At 41.0% G+C, this 22,316-nt stretch overlaps 1 protein-coding gene and 1 long non-coding RNA gene across 2 annotated transcripts in view; one reads left to right on the top strand and one right to left on the bottom strand.

Annotated features, from left to right (window-relative positions):
• Window positions 1-22,316, bottom strand: part of COG5 (component of oligomeric golgi complex 5) — a 185,589-nt gene that overhangs the window by 2,366 nt on the left and 160,907 nt on the right. The window contains exons 15-21 of the mRNA XM_085217248.1: window positions 21,857-21,967; window positions 20,437-20,499; window positions 19,525-19,628; window positions 17,839-18,076; window positions 8,486-8,562; window positions 7,858-7,984; window positions 7,247-7,326 (exon numbers count right to left, since the gene is read on the bottom strand). Of these exons, the coding sequence (XP_085073374.1) occupies window positions 7,247-7,326; window positions 7,858-7,984; window positions 8,486-8,562; window positions 17,839-18,076; window positions 19,525-19,628; window positions 20,437-20,499; window positions 21,857-21,967 (800 nt within the window). The remainder of the gene's footprint in view (window positions 1-7,246; window positions 7,327-7,857; window positions 7,985-8,485; window positions 8,563-17,838; window positions 18,077-19,524; window positions 19,629-20,436; window positions 20,500-21,856; window positions 21,968-22,316) is intronic.
• Window positions 11,068-14,314, top strand: LOC146545207 (uncharacterized). The gene is made up of 2 exons (XR_014881404.1): window positions 11,068-11,446; window positions 12,009-14,314. It is a non-coding gene; the product is annotated as an uncharacterized LOC146545207 (long non-coding RNA).

Here is a 22,316-nt window from a genome sequence, read left to right on the forward strand (position 1 = left end):
ATTTAGTTCATTTTTCCTTCCCTTTATCCCTCCCATTTGTTCATAAAATACAACGACTTGGGTGAGGGTCCTTCTGAAAGCCTTTGTTCATCCTACATTCCATGGTGCTGTTCACAGCTAAATGGTGACACTGAGGAGAAAACCACACATAACCAACAGACCACGCAGCTGGTGCCCCCCAGCAGTGCTCATACAGAGGTCATCGCAGAGCATTCCTGTGGTACCCCAGCTCCGTTCTGCACAGCTGCAGCTCTGGCTGCTCATGCCCCAGCAGGAGAGCTGAGCTCCCTCTGAGTTGCTGTCTGGGGAAGTGGTCCCAAATGTGTGTGTGCTGGAGGTGCTGCAGCCTCACTGGAGGTGCCTCCACCTCACTGCCGGGCAGCAACCCGTGAGCCTCTCGGCCGGAGCACACAGACAGTGTGAACAAACACAGGCACACAGACACACACAGCTGCAGTCAAACTTTCCAGGCACATCAAACTGCAGAGCTCAAGGCAGATGTGGCAGGAAGGAGCTGCAGGCAGCTCTCCTGCTGAGCACAGGGTGGGAACGAAGCAGGCACTGGGCAGTGCCCAATGCAGCCCCAGGTGCAGCAGCTGGACTCCAGACCTGCATGCAATTGAGAGCTCTTCAATTTCAGTAACAGTTCTTCACCAGTGAGACAGTGCTGTGTGCTCCACATCTGGTACCAACATATCCTAAAGAGTCCCTTTTTTTTTTTTTTTTTTTTTTTTGACATATCAAGAAGCAGTAAGAGAAAAATTATGCCTCTTCACAAGCAGAATGGCAGGGACTGAATATTTGATCTAGCTGTAACAGAGCTGCCTTTCTGTACTTGGTCAGCTCCCTGAAAGCTTTCATCCTGCTTTTCCCTCTGAGAGTATCATGGAGCCTACAGGAATGGAAGCAGCTGATACAAAACTGCTTGCTGCCCTCACATCTCCAGGGGCAGCTCACCTTGCTCCCATCACCAACACTGACTGCAGAGACAGGCCACGTCCCCAGGTAAGCTTTAAATCCCATGAGAAGACGAGACAGGGGAAAAGAGAGCGGGTCAATGTGTTTCTCAGTCCTGCAGGTCCATGGTGGCAATGGGGACACATGCAGAGCACGTGGTGAGAACTGAACGGAGGTGGGAGGTGCGGGCAGGGATGGCTCACGGATGCTGTCAAGATGAAGAGAGATGCTTCACACTCCGATGTGTATCACATTTCCGCTCAGGTCAGCACTGCAGTGTCAGAGCAGCAGTAATCGTTAAAACACGTTGGATTTTAGTCACCTTCTACAAAGAACAGTCCTCTATATTAAAAGGACAGTTGAGAAACTCCTGTAACAGTTTTCTTACTGTAGTTGTCAATCATTTGTCTGCAGAATCCTTCTCCCCTCCCACTCACAAGTGTCCCTCTGTCTTTTCCTCTATGCAGTCCTCAAAGTTTGTTGGTTTCAAATAGTTTTTAAGTCATCAAAAGCCACAAATAGAAAAAAACATATTGACCTGCTTAACTTAGAACGCTCCAACACCAACACCTCCTGGTGAAGTCGTGTGTTGGCTCATTATCCAGATGGTAACACTGCTATCCCTTCCCAACATTATCTCCTTGCTTGAAAAAAACCTTGCAAAAGACAACGAAGATAAGCAGATACTTCATATGAAAGGGAGAGGCAGCTCTATTCTAAAAGCAGCACCCAAAGATGTTCCATGTCAGCCCTTGATAATCCTTACCAGAGCGTTATTGCCACCAGATCAAACAAGAGCGAATGAGATTTAGGCTACCCTATGTGCCCAATGGCAGCACCAAAGTCCTGCTGGTGCACCTTCCGGCTGCTTTTATCTTTCTTCTCTCTCGTGTCTCAAGACAATCAGATTTAACAGGCAAACAAACTCCAACACTGGCAGGTGCTGTTCCCTTGTACCTCAGAGAGCAGCTAAAAGGCGCTCTGCGAGCTTTCCTGTGGGCAGTCAGGCCTCGGGCCTGCCCAGAGCCTCCTCCTTCCTCAGCAGACAAACAGCCAACAGAAGGAGCTCTGTGTCAGATCCCTCTTTGTGCTTTCTCTTTCACAGCTTTGCTTGTTTCATTTCAAAGCAACAAAGTCAGACTTCGTCAGTTTCACCAGCCCAGGAACATGGTAACTGTTTTCCGCTCAAGAGACAAACAGTAATTACCGCTCCATCAACACCACAGGGTGAACTCTCAGGCATTTTTCTAAAACACACTTTGCACAGCTTTCCATTAAATAATGAAAACAAAGCCTTCTCAATACCATAACATTGAACACATTCACTGCTTCCCATGTCCCACATTCCCATTTAAATGCCCTGAAGTCAACAGTTAAGGTGCAATTCAGAATCAGTAGCTTTATATGGAACTAAAACAGAAACCAAGTTCTCCCCAGACAGCAGAACCTTTCTTACTGGCCCAACTCAAGCCAAAGGTGTGCTGTGTCGAACTCTGACTTCACACCAAATTCAATATTTACATCAAGCTTCCTTGCCTGTCCTCAGCAAGGCCATTTGGAGCCCAACGAGTAGCAGGGAGGCAGCTTTGGAAGTGTGAGGGAGGAAAGGGCTGGGAGAGGTCAGAAAGCACAAATGGTCGTAAAGCAGATGTTATTTCAGACGTATGTTCTGGATGGAAGTTTTGTTTCTCTGAAGACAGTTATCTGACTTAAGAGTGGGACACTGGGACTACGACATGCAGCAACACAGACAGTGCAGCAACTGCTCAGGGCAAAGCAAGGCTTTGTTGGAGCTCACAGTCAGAGCTTAGGCTGGCTGAAACAGAAAACCTCTCACAACGTGTCTCACTGGAGCTGCTGAAATGCCCACATCACTGCATCTCATTCTGGCGACACATTTAATAGCAATGCTACCATCTGAAATATGTATTTTATGATACTATTTTTGTAAGCTTGACTGGTCCTAGCTCAAAGAAGCTTTTGTAAATAATTCTGGCAGCAAAGAATGCAATTCAGATGCCATCACTGTACTATTAAAGTCCTCTATTAGAAAAGGTACACTTGCTCCTGTAGAGGACACTGTAAAAACACCAATGCATAAGTAATAATGGAAAAATCAAAAGCACCAGAGGTGAAAACAGTACCACCCAGTCTGCAGCACAGAGATCACAGCTGTTGTCATATAGAAGATGTAATTTATAGCTATATTACTGATGTTTAAGAAGATGGAAGAAACCCTGTTTATGTAATATACAAAACATACTCTCGAAGGGATTAGACTAAATAATGCCCTATATTCAGCATCTTCCAGTCTAATAAAGGACATAAAACCTGTTCAGCAATCTGTTTCTATTTTCAAAGACAAGCTATGGTACACATTACAAATACTGTTTGTAAAAGAGAGCTATGGAAAGAGAGTTGGTGGGATGTTCTGCATACATTAATGCTTCATTAAAAATGCCATAAGAAGTAAGAAAAAAAAAAGCTAAGATACCCTCCCACATACGGAAAAGGATTTTAAAGCACTTATTAAATTACTTCACTTGCTTGAGCAAAAACATGAGCTTTCTTGGAAATCAGGACAAGCTGATTATATAAGACCCAGATAGTTCTTTTTTTAAAACGGTATTTCAACCCAAGAAAATCTATATCTACTGCAAAAAGAAAAAAAGAAGTGTATGATTTGGGCTATGGTTGTTAAGGCGAACTTAGAGTAATTCTAAATGATACGTATTAATTAATTAATTTTGTATGGTACTGAGAACACCAGCAGTGCCCCTGGGCTCTGACTCAAGCAAATGGGCCGATGGCGATGGGAAGCTCAGGGGGCTGTGCCCAGCTCCATGCCTGGCCTCAGGCAGCTGGTGGGGCAGCTGGAGGGCAGCAGGGTCAGACGTGGCATGGTGCTTTGTTAGGAGCTGCTGGCATAGCCTCAAGACATTGGGGAAAGCAAAAAATGTGCAAGAGTGTGCCTGTCCAACGGCAGAGCTATTTAATCCATACTAGGAGAGGTACTGTAAACCCTAACAGTAAAATCTCCAACAGCATCACTTGTAGCACAACAAGTGACATCTCCTTTTTATTTAAAATTACCTAATGAAGTGCTTGGTGCATCTGGGCTTGGACAAACCAGAACAGCTGGCACCAAACATGTTTATGGACGAGAGGTGCTGGCGGGGACATGCAAAGGCATCAGCCCTTAAGGAGATAAGCTCTTTGCTGTGTTCAGTAATGGGAGGAGGAGGCAAGTCTGAGAAAGAAGTGTTCACCCTAGGGGGATCCTGTCCTTCAGGCTGGCTCAAACCCTGCCAAGTGGAACAGCAAGGTTTCCTTTATGGGAGATAGGCTGGATTTTCAACCTTAATAAAATTAAAAACAAAAACAAAGAAAAAGTGCCTTGGCTGTTTACAAAAGGGCTCTTCCCACACAGCTCCAGCCCCACAGCAGGGCCATCTCAGCCAACCTTACATGTCCTGGGGCAGCTGTCGACCTGACAGCCCCCTGGTACATGCCCACGCACCCTTTGTGGAACAGAGAAAACGCAGCTTTCAGGACATGATGCAGCTGACCTATTTTAGGTGCCTGCTTCAGGATGAATCAGCCCCAGCAGTGCCTGCTCCTCTCAGTAAAGGGAGTACAGCTAACGCACCACTGGCCAGGTAAATCCCACCCTTTATGCTGAATACAAACAGAAAGAAATGCATGAAAACACTACGAATGCTCAGAATTCACAGTACTAACATTGTGAACATTGTGCTGCATAGGAAGCATTAAGATCCAGTGCTGAAGAAAAACTGCAATTAGCTTTAATATAAAGCTGTAAAGATTCTGATCACACGTGTGAATTAATATCTAAGAAGCAAGTCTCCAGAGTAATTGCACGGTTGTTATAAATTGAAGTTGCAGAAAATTACCATTTGCAAGGCTGCACCAAATGCAAAGATAATTTCTCGAAGTAGGCCAGAGATCCGAAGGCCCAAGACGCACAAGGTCCAATTAGTGCAGCCCAACTGCAGACAAAGGCTTGGAGAGGACGAGATACAAGACCTGACAAATGAGCAAGCCGCCTGCAGTTCAGCTCAGGCTCATACACACAAAGGAGGCACAGAGGACAAAGGACAGAACAGCGGGCTCAGAAAGCTTCAAATACTGTATTAAGGAAAATACAGTATGAGTAGAACAGATGGCCGCACAAGCAGCTGGTTTGCTTGCCTGCCTTCTGTAGGGATCAGCAGCCTACTAGAAGTGACTATCATGACAAGAGATGGTCAAAGGGTGACGCACATGGCAATTGCACAAACAAGACAGCAGAGTGTGCCTGGGAGAATCATGTCCTTCACTCCCTGGCCTCGCTGCGCTCTGCGCAACCCTGACGCATGGGGCTACATGGGCAGCTCTTCCCGCAGAGAAGGGATGTGCTCAGCAAATCGCAGCTCAGCAAAAGGCTATCTGCTGGAGGTGGCACTGGGGACGGATAGAAAAGCAACCAGCAGGGACAGGGACAAACAGCCGTCCATAGGGAAGAACCCCTGGATTGCCACCAGCGGTGTTAGGAATGGCAGGTCCCCACTGCTGCTCCTCCATGCGCTGTGAGAGAGGACATTCAGGCAAAGCCCAAGTGCTGCAAAGTACAAAGCACAGGAACCAGTCTGACTGTAAAATGTTCAGGTGATAAACTCACAGCAGCATGTTCTTAGGGTTGTGAAATTTAAGCACTTTTATAGTTGTACTCATGCAAAATGAATATGAGTTCTGAGCTGAAAAGGCTGTTTCCCAGCAATATGAGTTGGTCCAAGGGAAGATACACTCTCCACCTAAAATACACTTCTCCCAACTGTATTAACACCTTCGTGGTCAGAGCAACTTACCAGTATCTGGATGTGACCACTAGAAGCCTGTTAACCGAATCAGTCTGAACAAAGTTTAATCATAAGCAAAGACAATAATGTGTTGTAGTTTAAGGTTGGCCTTCTCAAATTTGTGCACAGAAATGAACAGTTTAGCCAGTACTATCAAGACAAAGATTACAGTAAAACCAATCACTGCTAAGTTACACGTATAGCTGCGTACCTACTATCGGTGCTATATCTCTTATTCAAGTTCCTATAATTCAAGATGTCATGGCTCGAGATTCAAGAAAACTAGTTTTGTAGCTAAACTAGACTAATGACATGTATGATTTTCAACATATACTGTTTTAATACATATACGAAGAAGCATATCTGCATTTTAATATTTTGGAAATAAATCCTATTACCATCTCCTGGTGATCAGTATTTCCTCAGTTGGTCCAAGCACTACACTGGACTACACTGTGCTATCAGCTTTAAGAACAATAAATATTTATAGCAGACTCCTCTTGGTTGTGTATTCTAAATCCTGGTTTAACAGTGAAGACAGATAACAGCAGATTTTCTCAAGTACAACCACCATTGGCTGGAGCTGAAGAGTCAGCTTACACAGTTTCAGCAAAAGCTGGCCACCTCCATGCACAGAAATGCCAGGACAGAGTTGGCTTCCAGTTCGAGTCTGGCACAGCTCTATGTGACAGCCTCTCCTAAGCCACTCAGGTGAGTAACAATGAGATTGGGTCGATGGCTGGATAAGCTGGGCCATTAGAAGACAAATGGTCATCCAAGCTTGAATCCAGTGGATCTATGCACTAGTTCTGTAATGTTCATACAGCACTACCATTCTACTGATGTATTTTAAAAAAAAATTTGTTTTGAAAAACAAAACTCTCCATAATTTTTCCTAACATTTCAAAACACAAACAATATTAATCTATAAAGATATCGCCCATAGGAAGATTTCATAAAATCTGATGTAATTTATCACTTCCTAAAGATCCTCAGTTGATTTGCTGAAGAATAATACTACGAGGGTTACAAACAAGAGTCTTTCATTTTAATATTCCTATCTCCATTTTCATTGTCCAAGCATTAAACACATCCTCTATGGCAGGACGGCTGCAGCCTTGACTTGTTAATGGTTGAGAGTTTTGCTAAAATACAGTGTTAATCTGAACCATCATTGTGTGTGGTTTCCTTCTTTTGCAAGAAGATAATGTGCTCATTCCAAAGGCACTGGAGGATTTGGATATGGCAGAGGAAGGTGTTTAGTTTACACATTCTCCCATTTTGCGACTCACTCTGTGAGTGGGGAGAGGATAACAGTAATTATTATATGTATGTCTCCTACAGCACACTTCTCTACTTTTTGTGACTAGACCTGGTGTCCCGATAACTAATTGTCTTACATTTTCAGAAGAAATAAATATGATTTTTACCGTATGAGTGCAAGCCTGTCTTTCTCAGAAGGATGATCATCGAGCCATTGAGAGTAGCGGGCAATGGACCACTCAGCCCTCTGATATAGGGAAACATAAAGACACACCAATTACACATCAGCGTGGAAAAGGACATTCACGCTAATTTCAGAAACAAAGATAAAATAAGTGAAGTCAATAAAAGGCACTGTTAACACTGCAGTGATGCAGAATTAGTTAAGAAATTGGAGACTATTTAACAGAAATAGCTCAATGCATTATTTTGAAAGCATAGAGATATCTGCTACATCAGCTGCGCACTCAGTTCTGGCAGTGAACCAAATCTAGATTTCTTACTGCAACTTGCAGCCTACAATAGGACCTTCCTTTTCTTCTATGAGCTGACAGAATACTAAAGAATTGAGAGACTATTCAAAATCAGATTATCATCTTCCTACTGTTAATGAAAATATGAAATCAATGACCATAACAGCTTTGTCACAATGAAAACAAAGTCAATAAGTCTCATAAAATACAAGCTTGAATATTTTTAACTAAAATAACCAAGGCAAACAGAATTGTTTGTTCCTCCTCAGGACATCTAGAAAACAAAGACGGGATAATCTCATTACCTGGAAGGGTGATTTTAACTCTGGCGGTGCTCTTGTAAATAAGAACTGAAGAATAATGCTGAATGGAATAACCTCTCCCAGGGCTGGGCTGCTGGCAATATGCTCACTGGTCTGGAACAGCAGTGGTCTGGAAAAATGCAACAATATACTTGTGAAAGGAAGGAAAGTCTTGTCTTATGTATTAGAATAATACCTTTATAGTGGCAATACTGTCACAGGATAAAATCGCCTTATTTTTTTCCAATGGTCTGTATCTCAGGTTTTCAACAAAGGTTCAGATTGTAAAAAATGTACAGAAGTTGCCTATTTTAATTAAACAGAACAGAACTGCAAATCTTATATTTCAGTGGAAAGACGTAAGGCAACTGCAGAACTCACTATCATAAAGAAGCAGCACTGAAAGCAACACAAAACAGCACCATTTGGCCATGATTTACATGACAATGACTTTTAAATCATAGTCATACTCTGCATAAAATTTACAAGAACCTTTATCTATTTCTAATTTGCTTGTGGGTGTTGCCAAAAAAGCCTTCAGTTCAATCAGAACTAACAAAAGGTAATAAATTAGTTTTGAAATACAGTTTGATCACAGAACCAACTGCAGGCTGCTGTGCCCACAACTCACCTGAATGACCTCAGCTGCCTGTAAGATTTGCCCAGGTCAGAGACTCGGCGGCAGAGCGGTGCTACTGCTAACTCCATCTGTAAGCACAAACATTTGAATTTGAATTAGACTATCCCAAAGTATCAAACTCAGTATTTCAGTAATCTGCCTCTAAATAATAACCCAGACTTGCAGGCCAACTCATCAGTTTCTCACCGGTGGCTGCCTTTGGGACAAGAAGCTGTTCTTTCATATCGCACTGCCCAAGCCAAATCTTCTGCTCATTCTTGGCAACACAGCAAGCAGCACACAAAACAATAGCTAAGAACAGGACATGCTCTTGTGAGCTTCCTGCAGCTGAAGCTTTGTTTGTCGGAGCTCATTTGGACAGTGATGAGTTTCCTGATGAACCACTTCCATTAAGAGCCCCAAAATTCTGATGTCAGAGTGGGAAGAAAGGAAATCTGGGTAGGTTTCTGCAAACCACTACAAATGCAGTAGAAATGCACACATATAAAGGCTGCTCCAAAAGTAATGCCTGCCATTTTATTTTATTGGCCCATAACAGCACAGGTGGATGTTGGTGGTACAGCAGTAGGGGCTGAACCTTCCTACCAATATCCCATTACATTTTGTTGCTGTGTGACAGATGGCAGCAGAGGGGCAGTCTGACAGAATGGGGTCTGACACGGAAGTGTGGATGAAGCAAAGGTGTGGAACTGAATTCCTCCGCATAGAAGAAACAGCACCCACTGACATTCACTGACACTTGCTGAATGTTCATGGAGACCAACCAGTGAATGTGAGCACAGTGAGGTGGTGGGTGGTGCATCTCAGCACTGGTGACAGCAATGTGAAAGACAAACCACTTTCTGAACAGCCGTGCAAATTTTTCTGAGCATGGCATAGGCTCCTGTTTATTGCTGGCAAAAATATACAGCTAACGGTGGTGACTATGATGGAAAACAGTGTTTGGTATTTGAGAATTTGCTCTATCAAATAGTGTTATTGTGCTCTTGGTATCTGCAGAAGTTTGCATGGAAATAAATAAGAGGCATTACTTTCAGAGCAACCTACATATTTCAGCTGGACACCCTCTCCTTAGGTGAAGGAGAGGTTCATTCGTGAATACTCAGCCCTAAATGCAAGGGCACAAAACCTATATGAACTTGAAGGCAGCAGGGACCTACTACCATGGACTCACAGACAAAAGTGCACCCATAACAGCATTATTTCTTACTCAACTGCCCACTCTCTGATCTGAGAATCCATCTTTAAAAACAAGCAACTTTTTAACTCTAGTTTTTAAGCAATATGCAGTTCACTTGTCTTTACAAACAAGAGCCAGATTCTGCTTAGGTTCTTATATCATTCACATGAAACTAAATTCCCATCACAAAACCATCATTACCACTGAAGACACAGAAGTGAGAAAACAATTTCACCTCCAGATCCCAGACTGAACTCTTCAGTGCCATTACATGGCAAAATTTTGGTTAATGTGTATAATAATACAACCACCACCACTAAAAAAATAAAACATTGGGAAAATCACCTTATCCAGATGTGGGTTAAGACTTTTTTTTGCATACCTGAAGTGTCAGTCAACAGACGGATGCAAATTTTATTCTTTGTGTAGATCTGTTAAAATCCCCAATTTAGAAAATTATTCAAATTGATTTCCAAGTAATGCATAATCACGATGGTAAACAAAGACAATATGGTAAACTCTGTTGCCTCAGTTCTTATAAAACTAGAAGAAATTTTATTAGCAGTTAATGCCAGTCAAGGCCACATCCTGCAAACACCCATCTTCAGCAGCAGCACATCATTTAAAAAATACATGGCACACTTTCCATTGATGCCCAGGAACAAGATAGAAAGCTGGAACACAGGAGGTGCCATCAGAATCTGAGGAAAAACTACTGTGCTGTGTGAGTGGCTGAGCACTGGCACAGCTGTCTGGAGGCTGTGGATCTCCTCCTTGGAGATTTCCAGAAACTGCCTGGCTGTGTCCCTGGGCACTCTGTTCTGGGTGTCCCTGCTGGGGCAGGGGTTGGGCAGAGGGACACAGAGGGCACTGCTAGCCTCAGCCACTCTGAGATTCTGTGTGCATAATGGGAGTCCCCTCAACTGGTTCTCAACATCTGTAAATTATGTTCAGGGTCAGTGGAGAGAAACAACCACTTCTGTTGTGGGAAACCCTGAGGGAGATATCTAAATTAGGTCATGTGTGACACTCCATCAGACAAATCTGGGAGATTCAGAGCACCCCAGTTTGCCATCTACACTTCCTCTACACATATGGAGAGGGAGAAACCTCAGAAAGGTGATGGGTAAAGCTCTCGCAGCACAAAGCTGCTCCCCGGGCCCAGAGGCTTTGTAGTACATGCCTCACGTTCAGCATGCCATGAGATGCCAATATCACCTTGCTCAGGAGGAATTCTCAGCTGCAGTGCCTTGTTCTGAATTTGCTGGCACAAGTGAGCAATGCTGAGCGCATGCAGGTTCTCCCTTGGGATTTCTGCAGGGAGGAGCACAAACTCTATATGGTGATGAAGATTAACACAAGGTCAGCTGGTTGCTTCCACACTTCTGTGCATGTATGGGAGCCAAGAAGCTTCAATTCTGTTGCACGGGATAAGGAGCAAGCAGCCCAGTAGAAGAGCTTATTAAGTAGGATTTGCTGCATAATGATACGAGATCCCAGCATACCCTGGAAAACAAATGGGAGCTCTGATTTCTTCAGTTTCTTTTCAGGCAACAGCATTGACATCCTGTAGGAGCTGGTGTCCCTGAGCTGGTGGGAGCCATGGGCTCATAGCTGGGAAGAACTAGGGAGAAAAATCATTCTTTTAGGTGCTCTGGAGAATTTGAGAATAGGCAACAAAAAGCCATTCTGACTTGTGGAGACAGAATGCATGGATTAAACTGTACCCATGAGGAGGAAGATCCCTGCAGAGCAAAATATAATTCTGCCTGGTAAGTTTTAAATGGTTGTTTCTCTCCTGAAACATAAAATGATGTAATGAGACATAAGTGAAACTTTCTACAGCTTAACCAACTCCTTATTAAGACAAATTTAAATGATTTCTCTTGAACATAATTAGCAGCTTCCATAAATCAGCACTTTTAGTCTTAAATGCTGAAGAATAAGATTTTCTTTGGAAAATTCTGTTAATTCATCTTCAACCTTTATTCATGGTAGGAAATTATTAGAATTGATAGAGCTAGATAAATTTAATGGCAGCAGATGGTTGTTTCGTGAAGCACTAGTTGCCAAAGGAAAAAAAAACTGTTTTTAAGCTTTGCAGCACACCATACCATCTCAAACTGACTCACAAAGAGTGGGAATGAGTGAAAACTAATGTGGTAAAAATGTACATAAACCACAGAAACTCGTTTTTGTCTTTTTTTGTTAGGTTTTTTTTTTTTTTTTTTTTACTTTACAACACTACTCTGCTATGCCTTATAAGCCAATCTCTCCAATAAAAACTATACCACACATAATAACCAAGATTGTTTTTTCCCCTCTTGCTTTTAGCTATTTGTCTGAGTCCAGTGACTTGATGAGATGCCACAGCATTTTCCTTCTTCTGCAATCCCCTCTACAGGCCCTCTGCATGGCTGTTGTGTCCCTGTGAGCACCCTGCTGGCAGGCACCGCTGCTCCAGGAGTGGTTCCTGGGAGAACATACTCAGCTAGGAACAGCTGCTGTTTGTAAGGAGCTGGATTTGGGCAGAGGATCGAGCGCACATCACTTCAGTTTTGCTACCCATCATCACCTGAAGCTGTATCAGCTGTCAATTCATGCACTGCGGTTCTGCTGTGACAGCTTTTGCTATGAGATACAGCTGTAGCTTCCAAAGCATTTCGGTGAGCTTTAGCAGGATGATGCTTCTGGCTGTCTGCAAGCCAGTATTTGTACAGTGTGTGCAAGGCCTTTTGTATGTTCACGTCCAATGGGTTTTACAAACATAAGGACGAGTAGCATCTTTTTCTTTTCCAAGTTTCTCTCCCAGGATAGCAGACCTGAAAATTCTTGTCTTCATTAAATCCACTGAGAAATCAGGCATTCAAGACATAATGTGCAACCTCAACTAATGTGAGATAAACATTATCACAGGATCTCAGGATCTGCTGGAAGCGATGCAATAGGAAGTATAAGTGCACACTGAAAAAGGGACAGAATGGAAGAAGGCCTAACGACTCTCTCCTTTCCTGTAACTTCATTCCAAATCCATTGCTCTGCCATGATATATTCATGTACTTTGCTGTACTTCACAGAATGCAGTGACAGACGCCTGCCCAACTTTTACGAAAAACATATTCCTCTTCTCAATGATTCTTGCTCTCTAGGCCTAAAAAAGCTATATTAGCTTTTCTTCTCAGATGACACTGTCATAGCCCATGGCTAGCTGGTCAATTATCTCTGTTGAACTATTCACTGGCTAGCCATATTGTACAAAATCCATCACATGGCTGGCTTTGCTAATTGGATTATGTTCAGCAACTCAAGGATGAAGTTAATACATAGTCTAGATACAGATAATGCATATATATTGAGGAGTGCTTTGAAAAACTCCATAGTGAAGTTATTGTTTAGTGCCTATTGTGCTATTTTCAAGATCTCTCATTACTAAAAAGCTGTTTTTTCAGTTGGAAAATCTGAGCATTAAATTTTTAGCAATTATATTTCCTCCTGGCCAAGATGAATTCCAAGATTTTAAATGTTAACTCAAAATGCTTTTTTCTCGTCATTCAGCAGGAGAGAATGCTTTAAAAAGCAAGGAAGCAGAAGAGCTCGGAGTTACTATATGAAACAAGCTGGCCTTAAAGGGATTGGAATTTGATTTCTCCACTGTGTAGCAATTCCAAAATAGTTGATGTTGAAGCAAATCCTTCAACTGTAATGCTTCCAAAATACCACACTTAAGAAAACAATTTCTTTGCTCTGGCAGGATGGTTGGCATTAAATATTAAGTACATTTTAGCTTTAGTAGTTTTTGTCCTTATGATTACAATTGTGATTACAATATGATGCTTCCCTCATTTCTCTGTAAGAGTCTAAAAAAGGAGAATATTTTATGAAAAATGACAAAAAAGCATTTTTACACTGTATCATCATGTTTGCTCAAAGGACCAAATTTGTTTATACTTACAAAACCACAAATGCCTAATATCCTTGCTTTTTTAAAAGGCATATTAATTAAGGAAATTGGATTCTGACCATATGTTAACCAGCAGATAGAAACATTCCTAAACTAGAATTTAGCACAGTCAACTTCTACAGTAAAAACATTTTTCTAGGAAAATTCAATACACCCAAAATGTCTTGCACTAACATATTGATACAAACTTCAAGAGTTGGTGGCAATGTTAACTGTGTCCCATCAAAACTGTTTGATCACAATACTGAACAGCGACAAAAAAACTTCAAGGATAAATCACATCTGGATGAGAAATATAGGAAGCTGTCTACTGCATAGTGTTAGTTCAAACAGGATTAATAAAAATATTTCATTTCATTCAACAATGTCTGAAAATAATCAATCATGACACGATATGGGGTTCATGGCAGACAGTGACCCCAACTGTCAGTCACACCTAACGTGAAAAGATGAAAAGATGGCAAAACCTGTCATGTCTTCATGCATGAAGCCTAAGGATTACTTACTTTTTGCAACAGCAGGACTAGTTGTTTCAATGCAGTTGTATTTACACTTCTGTCAATGAACAGCTATCTTCTTATATCGACTTACAAATGTTATGCAGCAGACTATTAATTTTCATGTTAAATATTACTGTAGAATACCCATTTCATCCAAATAAATTTCTCAGTTGACTGCATTTATATGTATTTCACTCTTGGCTACACTGTCCAGCAATTCTATCAGGTGTTAAGAAGGCGTGAACTACAAACCACAAATCCCAAAGTATGCCTCAAAGTAAGTGCTGTAGCAACTCTGAATATCAAGCAAGCTAAATGGTCCTCTGGAGAAGAACTGGTACTCCCTAGAAACATAAACACTGAAAAACCATCAGGGCTTGCTTACTCCAGGAGAACATTTTTTCTAGCCTGACTGAATTCGAAAAATTTGAAAATAAAATTTAGTATTATATGCATGAATACCGAATCACGGTCATCTTAGTAACACAAAAATGAAACAACACAATACAGGACTTTATAGGAGCAAACTGAAAAGTAATCTTGTGCAATTGCCTGTATAAAAGCTGAGAGCACGAACAGAAATGAATTCACCCTATACACTGGAAGTACTTCAAACAATGAGTCCCAAGAAACAGCACAGTATGTGATAATAAGCTTGCAGCATTGCAGACATTTCCTAGGGCTTAAAATGCTTCTGTGTTCCTGTAAGCACTGATCGTTATGAAATCATGACACTCTGCCATATTTCATGCTTATCATACCTACATTTACAGCTGCCGACTAGCACACAACCAGCCTTACTTCTGAAGCAGCAGTAATGCACAAGATAACATTATATTCCACAGTGTCAGTAACACTACTGACACCGTAGAAACAGGATAAGACAAAGGAAGAGAGTTCAACAGAATTACAACAGTAATTCCCAATTGTACAAGTAGCTGAGCTTGCTGAATGACGAGAGCTTGAAACCTCTCCATTCCCCCTTCTGTGTACCAATAGCTGCTGTTTTGAGGCAACTATCAGCAGAACAAGTCTGTGGTTGGAAAATTTTCATGCTGGACTCTCAGCCAAAGTTATTGGGATGAGTAAGAGGCAACAGTATATCTGAATATCCTGGTAGAAATGTGGTAAGTACATTCAATAAATGCAACCCAGAATTATTTGACTTGTAACATACATGTTGATCTAGTGGGTGGCAACCCTGCCCACGGCAGCGGGGTTGGAACCAGATGGTCTTTAAGATCCCTTCCAACCCAATTCATTCTATGATTCTGTGTTTTAGCAAGACCTCAAGTTAAACAAAGCTGGATAGATCTCCCCAGGTCTTTTGCTTCAAGTAACCCCAAAACATCAAGATTTCATTTTTTTTTTAATCACAAAAGCTATTTTTAAGCAGGAAAATGTAACCCTTTCTGAGTTCAGAATATCCAAAGTGACTCCACAAGACAGAGTACAAGTAGAAACATTTATAAGCAAACCTCCTCCTACACATACAATCTTTCCAGGCAGGTACTTTCCTTTAGGCACCAGTCCAACAACACAGTGCCTTTCTAGGCCTGAAAAAATTTTGCCTGCAGCATTTGCAGCCACTTGGAAAAGTTGTTCCTTCCTACCCATCCACAAGCCCAGCTCAGCTCCTTCTCACTGCTTTTCTTGACCCAGGGCAGAAGCCACGTGCCCTTCTCCTCGGAAGAATCCAGACAGCCCCTTGACACAGGAACATACCATGCCAACAACAGTGTGCAAATGACTGAACTGCAGCCACAACTCACACTGAGTGTGCAGCTAACAGGTCCAGAACAAACCTACACCCTCTCCAGCAGGAGACCAGGCAGCTGGCATCGTGGACATGTTCTCCAAAAACAGAGAGAGTAGACCCAGCCAGTTCTTGTACTAAGTCCACTTTTAAACAAACTAAGATATCATGCAGTGTGAAGATGAGAACAACTTCAGGCAGCCCCCAGAAGTAGAAACAGTTGAAGGCCGGAGACCAGAAAGAATTCAAAACCTTTTTCTTTCTTTGTTTTCCCCTCTTTCTCCTTCCAGAATTCAAAAGAAAAGAAATAAAAATGCATATTCACTCAGTTGTCCACCCAGGAGCTATGCTCATCAAGGCAGGAATGAACATGCGAATTCCCCCATACTCAGAAGAAATATACTTTCGTTTTTTACTTAAAAGGCAACTCGTGTCAAAATGAGAAAAATATGTGTTTAAAAGATAAATCAGTGATATTTTTAGTATTATAATAACAGGTGCTTAGATCAGATGCTCTTTACTGTAGAATTAGGTAAAGATATTTCCTAAATTTATACAACTTACTTAAGCACTGCAGCATAAATTACAAAAATTGTCTATATTCTTTCCAGAGGAGGAGTCAAGTGTCCTTTTTTTTAATCTATTTTATGCCAGGCTTCAAAATACAGGAGGGAATAGAACCTTCCCACTGAAAGCAATTGAACACTTCCCCTAAACTTCTAAGATTAACGGCTGGTTTTTTACTTTTGAATAATGAATATAAAAACTTTACCCCAAATTTATTCAATGTGAGCCTATTGCATGGTCTAATCCACTGCTAAAAAAGTGACAGTTGCATAAGAATCAGAAAGCTAGCAGAGCTGGAGTTGATTCTTTCAATATCTACAGACAAAACAAATTCCCCAAATGAAAATGCACCGATATCCATCTCCTACATTAGATATGACATCTAAAGTCCCAGCCAAGAACATGGAAGAAGAGGCTGCTTTTCACACATGAAGGTTTTCTGACCCTGAAGGGCTGACACAGAGCCACACAATCTATATCTGCTGACAAATATTTTTCTTCTTGCCTTCTTTTGGGGCACTTAAATGCAAAATAAATAAAACAGCCACAATCCAGAAATGACACAGTAGTTCCACCCCTCCCTGCCTTCCTCTCTTACACCAGTTACCTACCAGCCAGAAGAAGCACTCAATATGCAGACAAGTGAAGCCTCATTCTCTTTTCCACCTGGATAATGATAACCTTTACCCTCACACCAATCTAGTGGATGCCTTTGTTTTTTGGCAAGTTAATCACACAGTGTTATTATTGACAAATCAGATTTGATGATAACAGATAACACAGACAAGCAGTGGATATTAATCTAGCAATTTGCTTTGTGTTTTAGATCAGTATAAAGACATAGGTAAGTCTGAGAGACAGGCAAGTCAGATCATAAAGAGAATCCAGAAGAAAATGAAAGGGCAGTTCTTCCACAGGATATCATTATTTCTTTAGTTTGCCTCCTACTCTGCAAGGCAGGTGAGTTAGTGATTAACTGCTGCTGGCACTGTGATATATTCAAGCAATTAAGAAAATGACACACCATTGCATTAGGAGAAAGAATGAAGTAAATGAATGGTGGCAAATGATGGACATACCAAGAACGTCAGACAAGCTGGATAAAATTTCAAGATGCAACTGAATTTAAATGGAACAGTCACTTGATGGGGAGCTGTCACACCTCCTGGAATGTGCTTTGCAATGACAAGGGATCTCCAACTACTAGTGGATACACCTCTCAGGATTCACTATCGCAGAAAAAATGTTTAGAACTGGAATGCACAGATCTCTACAGCTGTCTGGTTACACTTCACTGGGGGCAAAAGCATTGATGATACCTTTCAGAGAAAACAGAGAAGCAATGATAAAAAGCAGAAATAGGGTAGGTATTAGGGGTACCTGTGCAAAATCTGCTGCAAGCCGCATCTTCCCGCCTTCACCAAGGGGCCTTATTAGACTGGCATTGCGAATGAAAAGTTCAATTGCTCTTTGTGCCATGGCTTCAGTGTTATCAAAGACAAAGTCAAAGCACTCAAAATGTCTGAAGTAGTCACTCATGACTCTTCCGATAAAACCCTGTAGTTCTTTCATGTACAGAGAACAAGGAACATCTGGTTTTCCCGAGCTGGATAATGATCTGCAAAAAAAGAAGGAAAAAAAGAAATAGGGACAGATAAATTTATGTTTAAAATACCACCAAAAATGACTGGATTTTTTGATTTTTTTCACTACCCCATAAAGTCCTGGCATGACTTAGAGAGTACCATTCAGGCTCCAATTGCTGTGTGTAGCTCTTTCTGAAATTGTGGTAAAAAAATATTCCTTCATCCCTTCCTAGCAAGATGCAGGAAATCATCCCACTCCAACCTCACTTACAGAGCCTCCATGAGCTTCGAGCCTAAAGCTCAAATTCAGCCCCTAAGTGTAAATATCCCAGCTGTTGATTTACAACTCAACATGAGAAAATGCATGTCACAGGATCACTACTTTTGCCTATCCCAAATCTATTTTCTTAGAATTAGTTTCCTAGATTGCTCCAAACTCTGGATTATAAAGTAAATCTAATTATCACAGAAGCAGCACAGAAGCTAGAAAACACAGAAATAAATCACCTTTCTCTTTCTTTGAAACACAGCCTGGCAACTGAGCTCTTCCAAGCCCAGTAACCTGAGCATAAAGGATACCTAACAGAACTCAGCCTTTGGCTGCAATCAGTTTATTCAGAGATATTTTACTAGAGGCAGCAAAAGAAAGATAGAGAGGGTAAAATATTGATAATTTTTGCTTTTGTTAAAAAAGTTAAAAGGAAAACAAAAGCAGCTCTGAAAATACTTTTTTTTTTTTTTTCCCCAGTGAATTTCAAAGACAGAATACAAAGGAATGATGCTTATTGGCCAAATCCTCTGCATCTGCAGGACATCTCATGATGATGTAAGAGACATCAAAACAGACATAATAACCAAAACAATGCTCAAGAGGAAATCTCAAGTACAGTTAGGATTCAAGATACTTGCAGATAAAGCGTACTTGAAATGGAAATCTGAAACTTCACAAAAACGTACACGCTAACACTGAGCTTTCAATAAAAAAGATTTTTTTAACCATTTCACATTTTGTAATATGTTAAGAATTTTTTCTATGTAATTCTGAATCAGAGGTTTTATGCTTTATTTTAAGAAATAAGAGTACTGACATTTCTGGGAACTATCCAGAAAAAAAAAAAAGGCAAAAGAAAAAAAAAGCAAAAAAGAAAAGCAGAGAATCTTTTCAAGCAGAAGAGTTTTTTTTAAGGACAAAAAGGGCCCCTGCTCGGTTTTCCTTTTATTTTAAAATGAATTTTATGCAACAGATGTGGAGGAAAAAAAAGTGAAGAATACATATGCTGCCCCATTAATTTGTTTCAATAGATAGCTGTGTTAATTGACCATAATACATCACCTACCTTCCCCCTAATAAACACGGGCTCTTGCTCCAAGGACGTTGTAGCAATAACTATTTATTATGCATATGGCAGTGACAATTTATTATGCATAGGCAGGATGTCTTACTAAGGCAATAGTAAATTTTAAAAATACTGGTATTTACCCAGAAAAATCTTCCTGGTGCATCGTGATGATAATAGCTTCTATTGAATCTCCTACAGAGTTCAGTAACGGTTGAACAGCACTACCCATTAGATCATGGACTGCCTAAAATAGGATAAGAGAAAGGCAGAAATAAGGAACAGAAACTACAAGCACTTGCATTTTGACACCTCAAGAATACCTTGACAAACAGTTCGTTCCAACAGTGCTTTTTTAAGTAATGTGTATTAGAAACTGCTAAATAGGACGACAAAAGCCTAAGACAGCATTTATCTTTCACTGATCTTACCAGTATGGTACATAAAGAAGGCTGTTTACTACTTCTATGTATATAAAGCATTGCATCAGAAAGATGTAGACACATATTTTGGCATACACACTTGGTTCAGCTGCTCATTCCCCCGAGACAGGCAAGCTGCCCTTCATTCCTCTGCACACACCCGCTCCTAGATTAGTGCACAGCAGGATAGATGTGGATAGCTGTCACCCACAGCACCCGGAGGGCTGCACGCCCATCCACACTGCCCTTCAGAAAAGCACCAGACAGCATAAAGATCATAATTTTATGTGCCTGCATGGCTGCGTGTCAGGGGTAGCGATAAAGGATTCAGTTACTGCTGTGTGAATGCTGCAGAGAAAGGCATTTATTTTCACAGTCAGATGACATCTGGGTTCCATCCATTATGAGAATATTCTTAAATACAAACGTTATTCAAGCTGTGACTTAGCACATGCAACACTTATGTAGCTGCAGATAGGGCAAAATATAAATTACAGAATATTTGTGTATCTTTGGCTAGCATATACCAACACTACAGAATACTTGGCAAAAAGAAGCCACCATTTTACAAGTAACAAACAAAGCAAAACTCAGCCCTCACCCCAGTGCATTCAATCTTGGGTGTTCAATTACCTTCAAGGCAGTTGTGATCGTTTCCTCAGCAGCTGCTGGGAATGAGTTCTGATTGGTAACAACCTACAAAGGTTGAAGTAATTGTTCATAATAAATGTTAATAAACATTCAAACTGGTTAGAAGCAACAATGCTTAATTTCATATTAAAACATACTGAGTTATTTTTTGTAACGCGTGCATTATACATAACTATCAAAAATGTTTTACACAGACAGAATTTTCAGTGCACCAATATCGGTTCTTCACTCTCAAATTTCCTATGGACTCCGTTGCTACTTTGGCAAAGAAATGATTCAACAGATTTCAACTGAAATATAGCTGAAGGATCAAAAGTACCAGAATAAAATTAAGTGGTGTATTCTCCTGCTGCGATCTATAGAATTTACAGAGAACTGTACAAGCAGCTCTACAGCAAACATTTGAAAGAAAGGTTACGTTCTTTCTCAGTACTGTAATTTGTATGTAATACTACATGTTGAATAGCTGATTATATGCAGCTACAGTAAAATTCAAACTAAAGTCAAGGAATGACCTGAGGAATATACAACCAATTTCCTTACAGTTATGAACATCTATGTAATAGTATTTTTAAGCCAGATACACCTGAACTCAGTCTGAACTCAGACTGAATCATATCAAACTCCCTCCAACACTAAGGCACATGAGGTTTATTACTAAATACATCAGAGAAAGCAGACTTAAAAGTTAATCTACCATCTGCTTGCAAAATCCAAGCAAATTTTATAAGCTTTTTGGCCTTTTTAAACATTCTTTAAACATATCCACGGTCAGGAGTACTCATGATTCTGTTTCTAATCAGGCTAGGATTTAAACATGATTAACTAGAAGTACCATTATACCTGTTTGTATTAATTTACAGAGGCTGTGTAACTACTGATATCACTGAGTCAGCAAACTGGAATTGTTCATAACTGAGCTGAGTACGAAAAACATTTCCAGGCCAGACTTGGGTCACAGCAGCAATGCACAGAGATGCATGTGAGGTGCCGCTTTTCTTGATTTCACCTTTTGCTTCCCCTTTTCTATTTGGCTACAAGTGTGGGAAAGCAGGGAAGGTCTTCTCAGAAAGATAAGCTCAGGTAGGGACAGATGCAGGCAAGGGCTATCGTACTTACCAGCAGAAAAACAGAGTTTTGTGATAAGAAAAAAACATAACAATGGCTGTGAGATGTGATTACTCTCTACAAAGACATCTTTCCTTTCTCTTTTAATATTGACAATTTATCACATAGCAGTGCTTAAAAGGGCCAACCACGTCTTGAAAAGCTGTACAAATGTACAACAAGATGCAGTTATCAACCCCAAATCTGTCAATATTTGTTATCATTCTCACCAGCAAGTAGGGTAATATACATGCAGCACAGCAAAGAAAGACAGGGAATATCCAAGGAAGCCTACCTTCAGAACTGCTTGGTGTAGTTTGTATAGTGAATTAACTACAGCCACGTTCCTCCTCTGTCCCTCTGTGAGAGGTCCAATCACCTGGCTGGCATCTCCTTGAGTAGACAGCTGCAGCGGTTGCAGAAATGGTTAGAACAGCATCAACTCTTTAACTGGTGTATCTCCTCTACCTTTTAGTTAAGTAAACTTAGATTGTGGAAGAGAGCCATAGTTCATTCCTCAGTCCCAATATTCTTCCATTGAACTCGCCTCCATTCACATGATTGCCATCTTCATATAACACAAATTGAGACAACAGAAACAACAACCAAGAAAGACAGTTGTCTCAGCTTCCAAAACCACAGCACTCAGAGCCTTGCAGATACCCACTCCCTGCACATCTTCAACTTTATAATGTAAGAATTTGAAATCACCTGTCCAAGGATGCAGTATAAGCCAGCAGCAGCACAACTGCAAA

The sequence above is a fragment of the Meleagris gallopavo genome, chromosome 1, assembly GCF_905368555.1.
Source record: "Meleagris gallopavo chromosome 1, MGAL_WU_HG_1.1, whole genome shotgun sequence".
Taxonomy (NCBI): domain Eukaryota; kingdom Metazoa; phylum Chordata; class Aves; order Galliformes; family Phasianidae; genus Meleagris; species Meleagris gallopavo.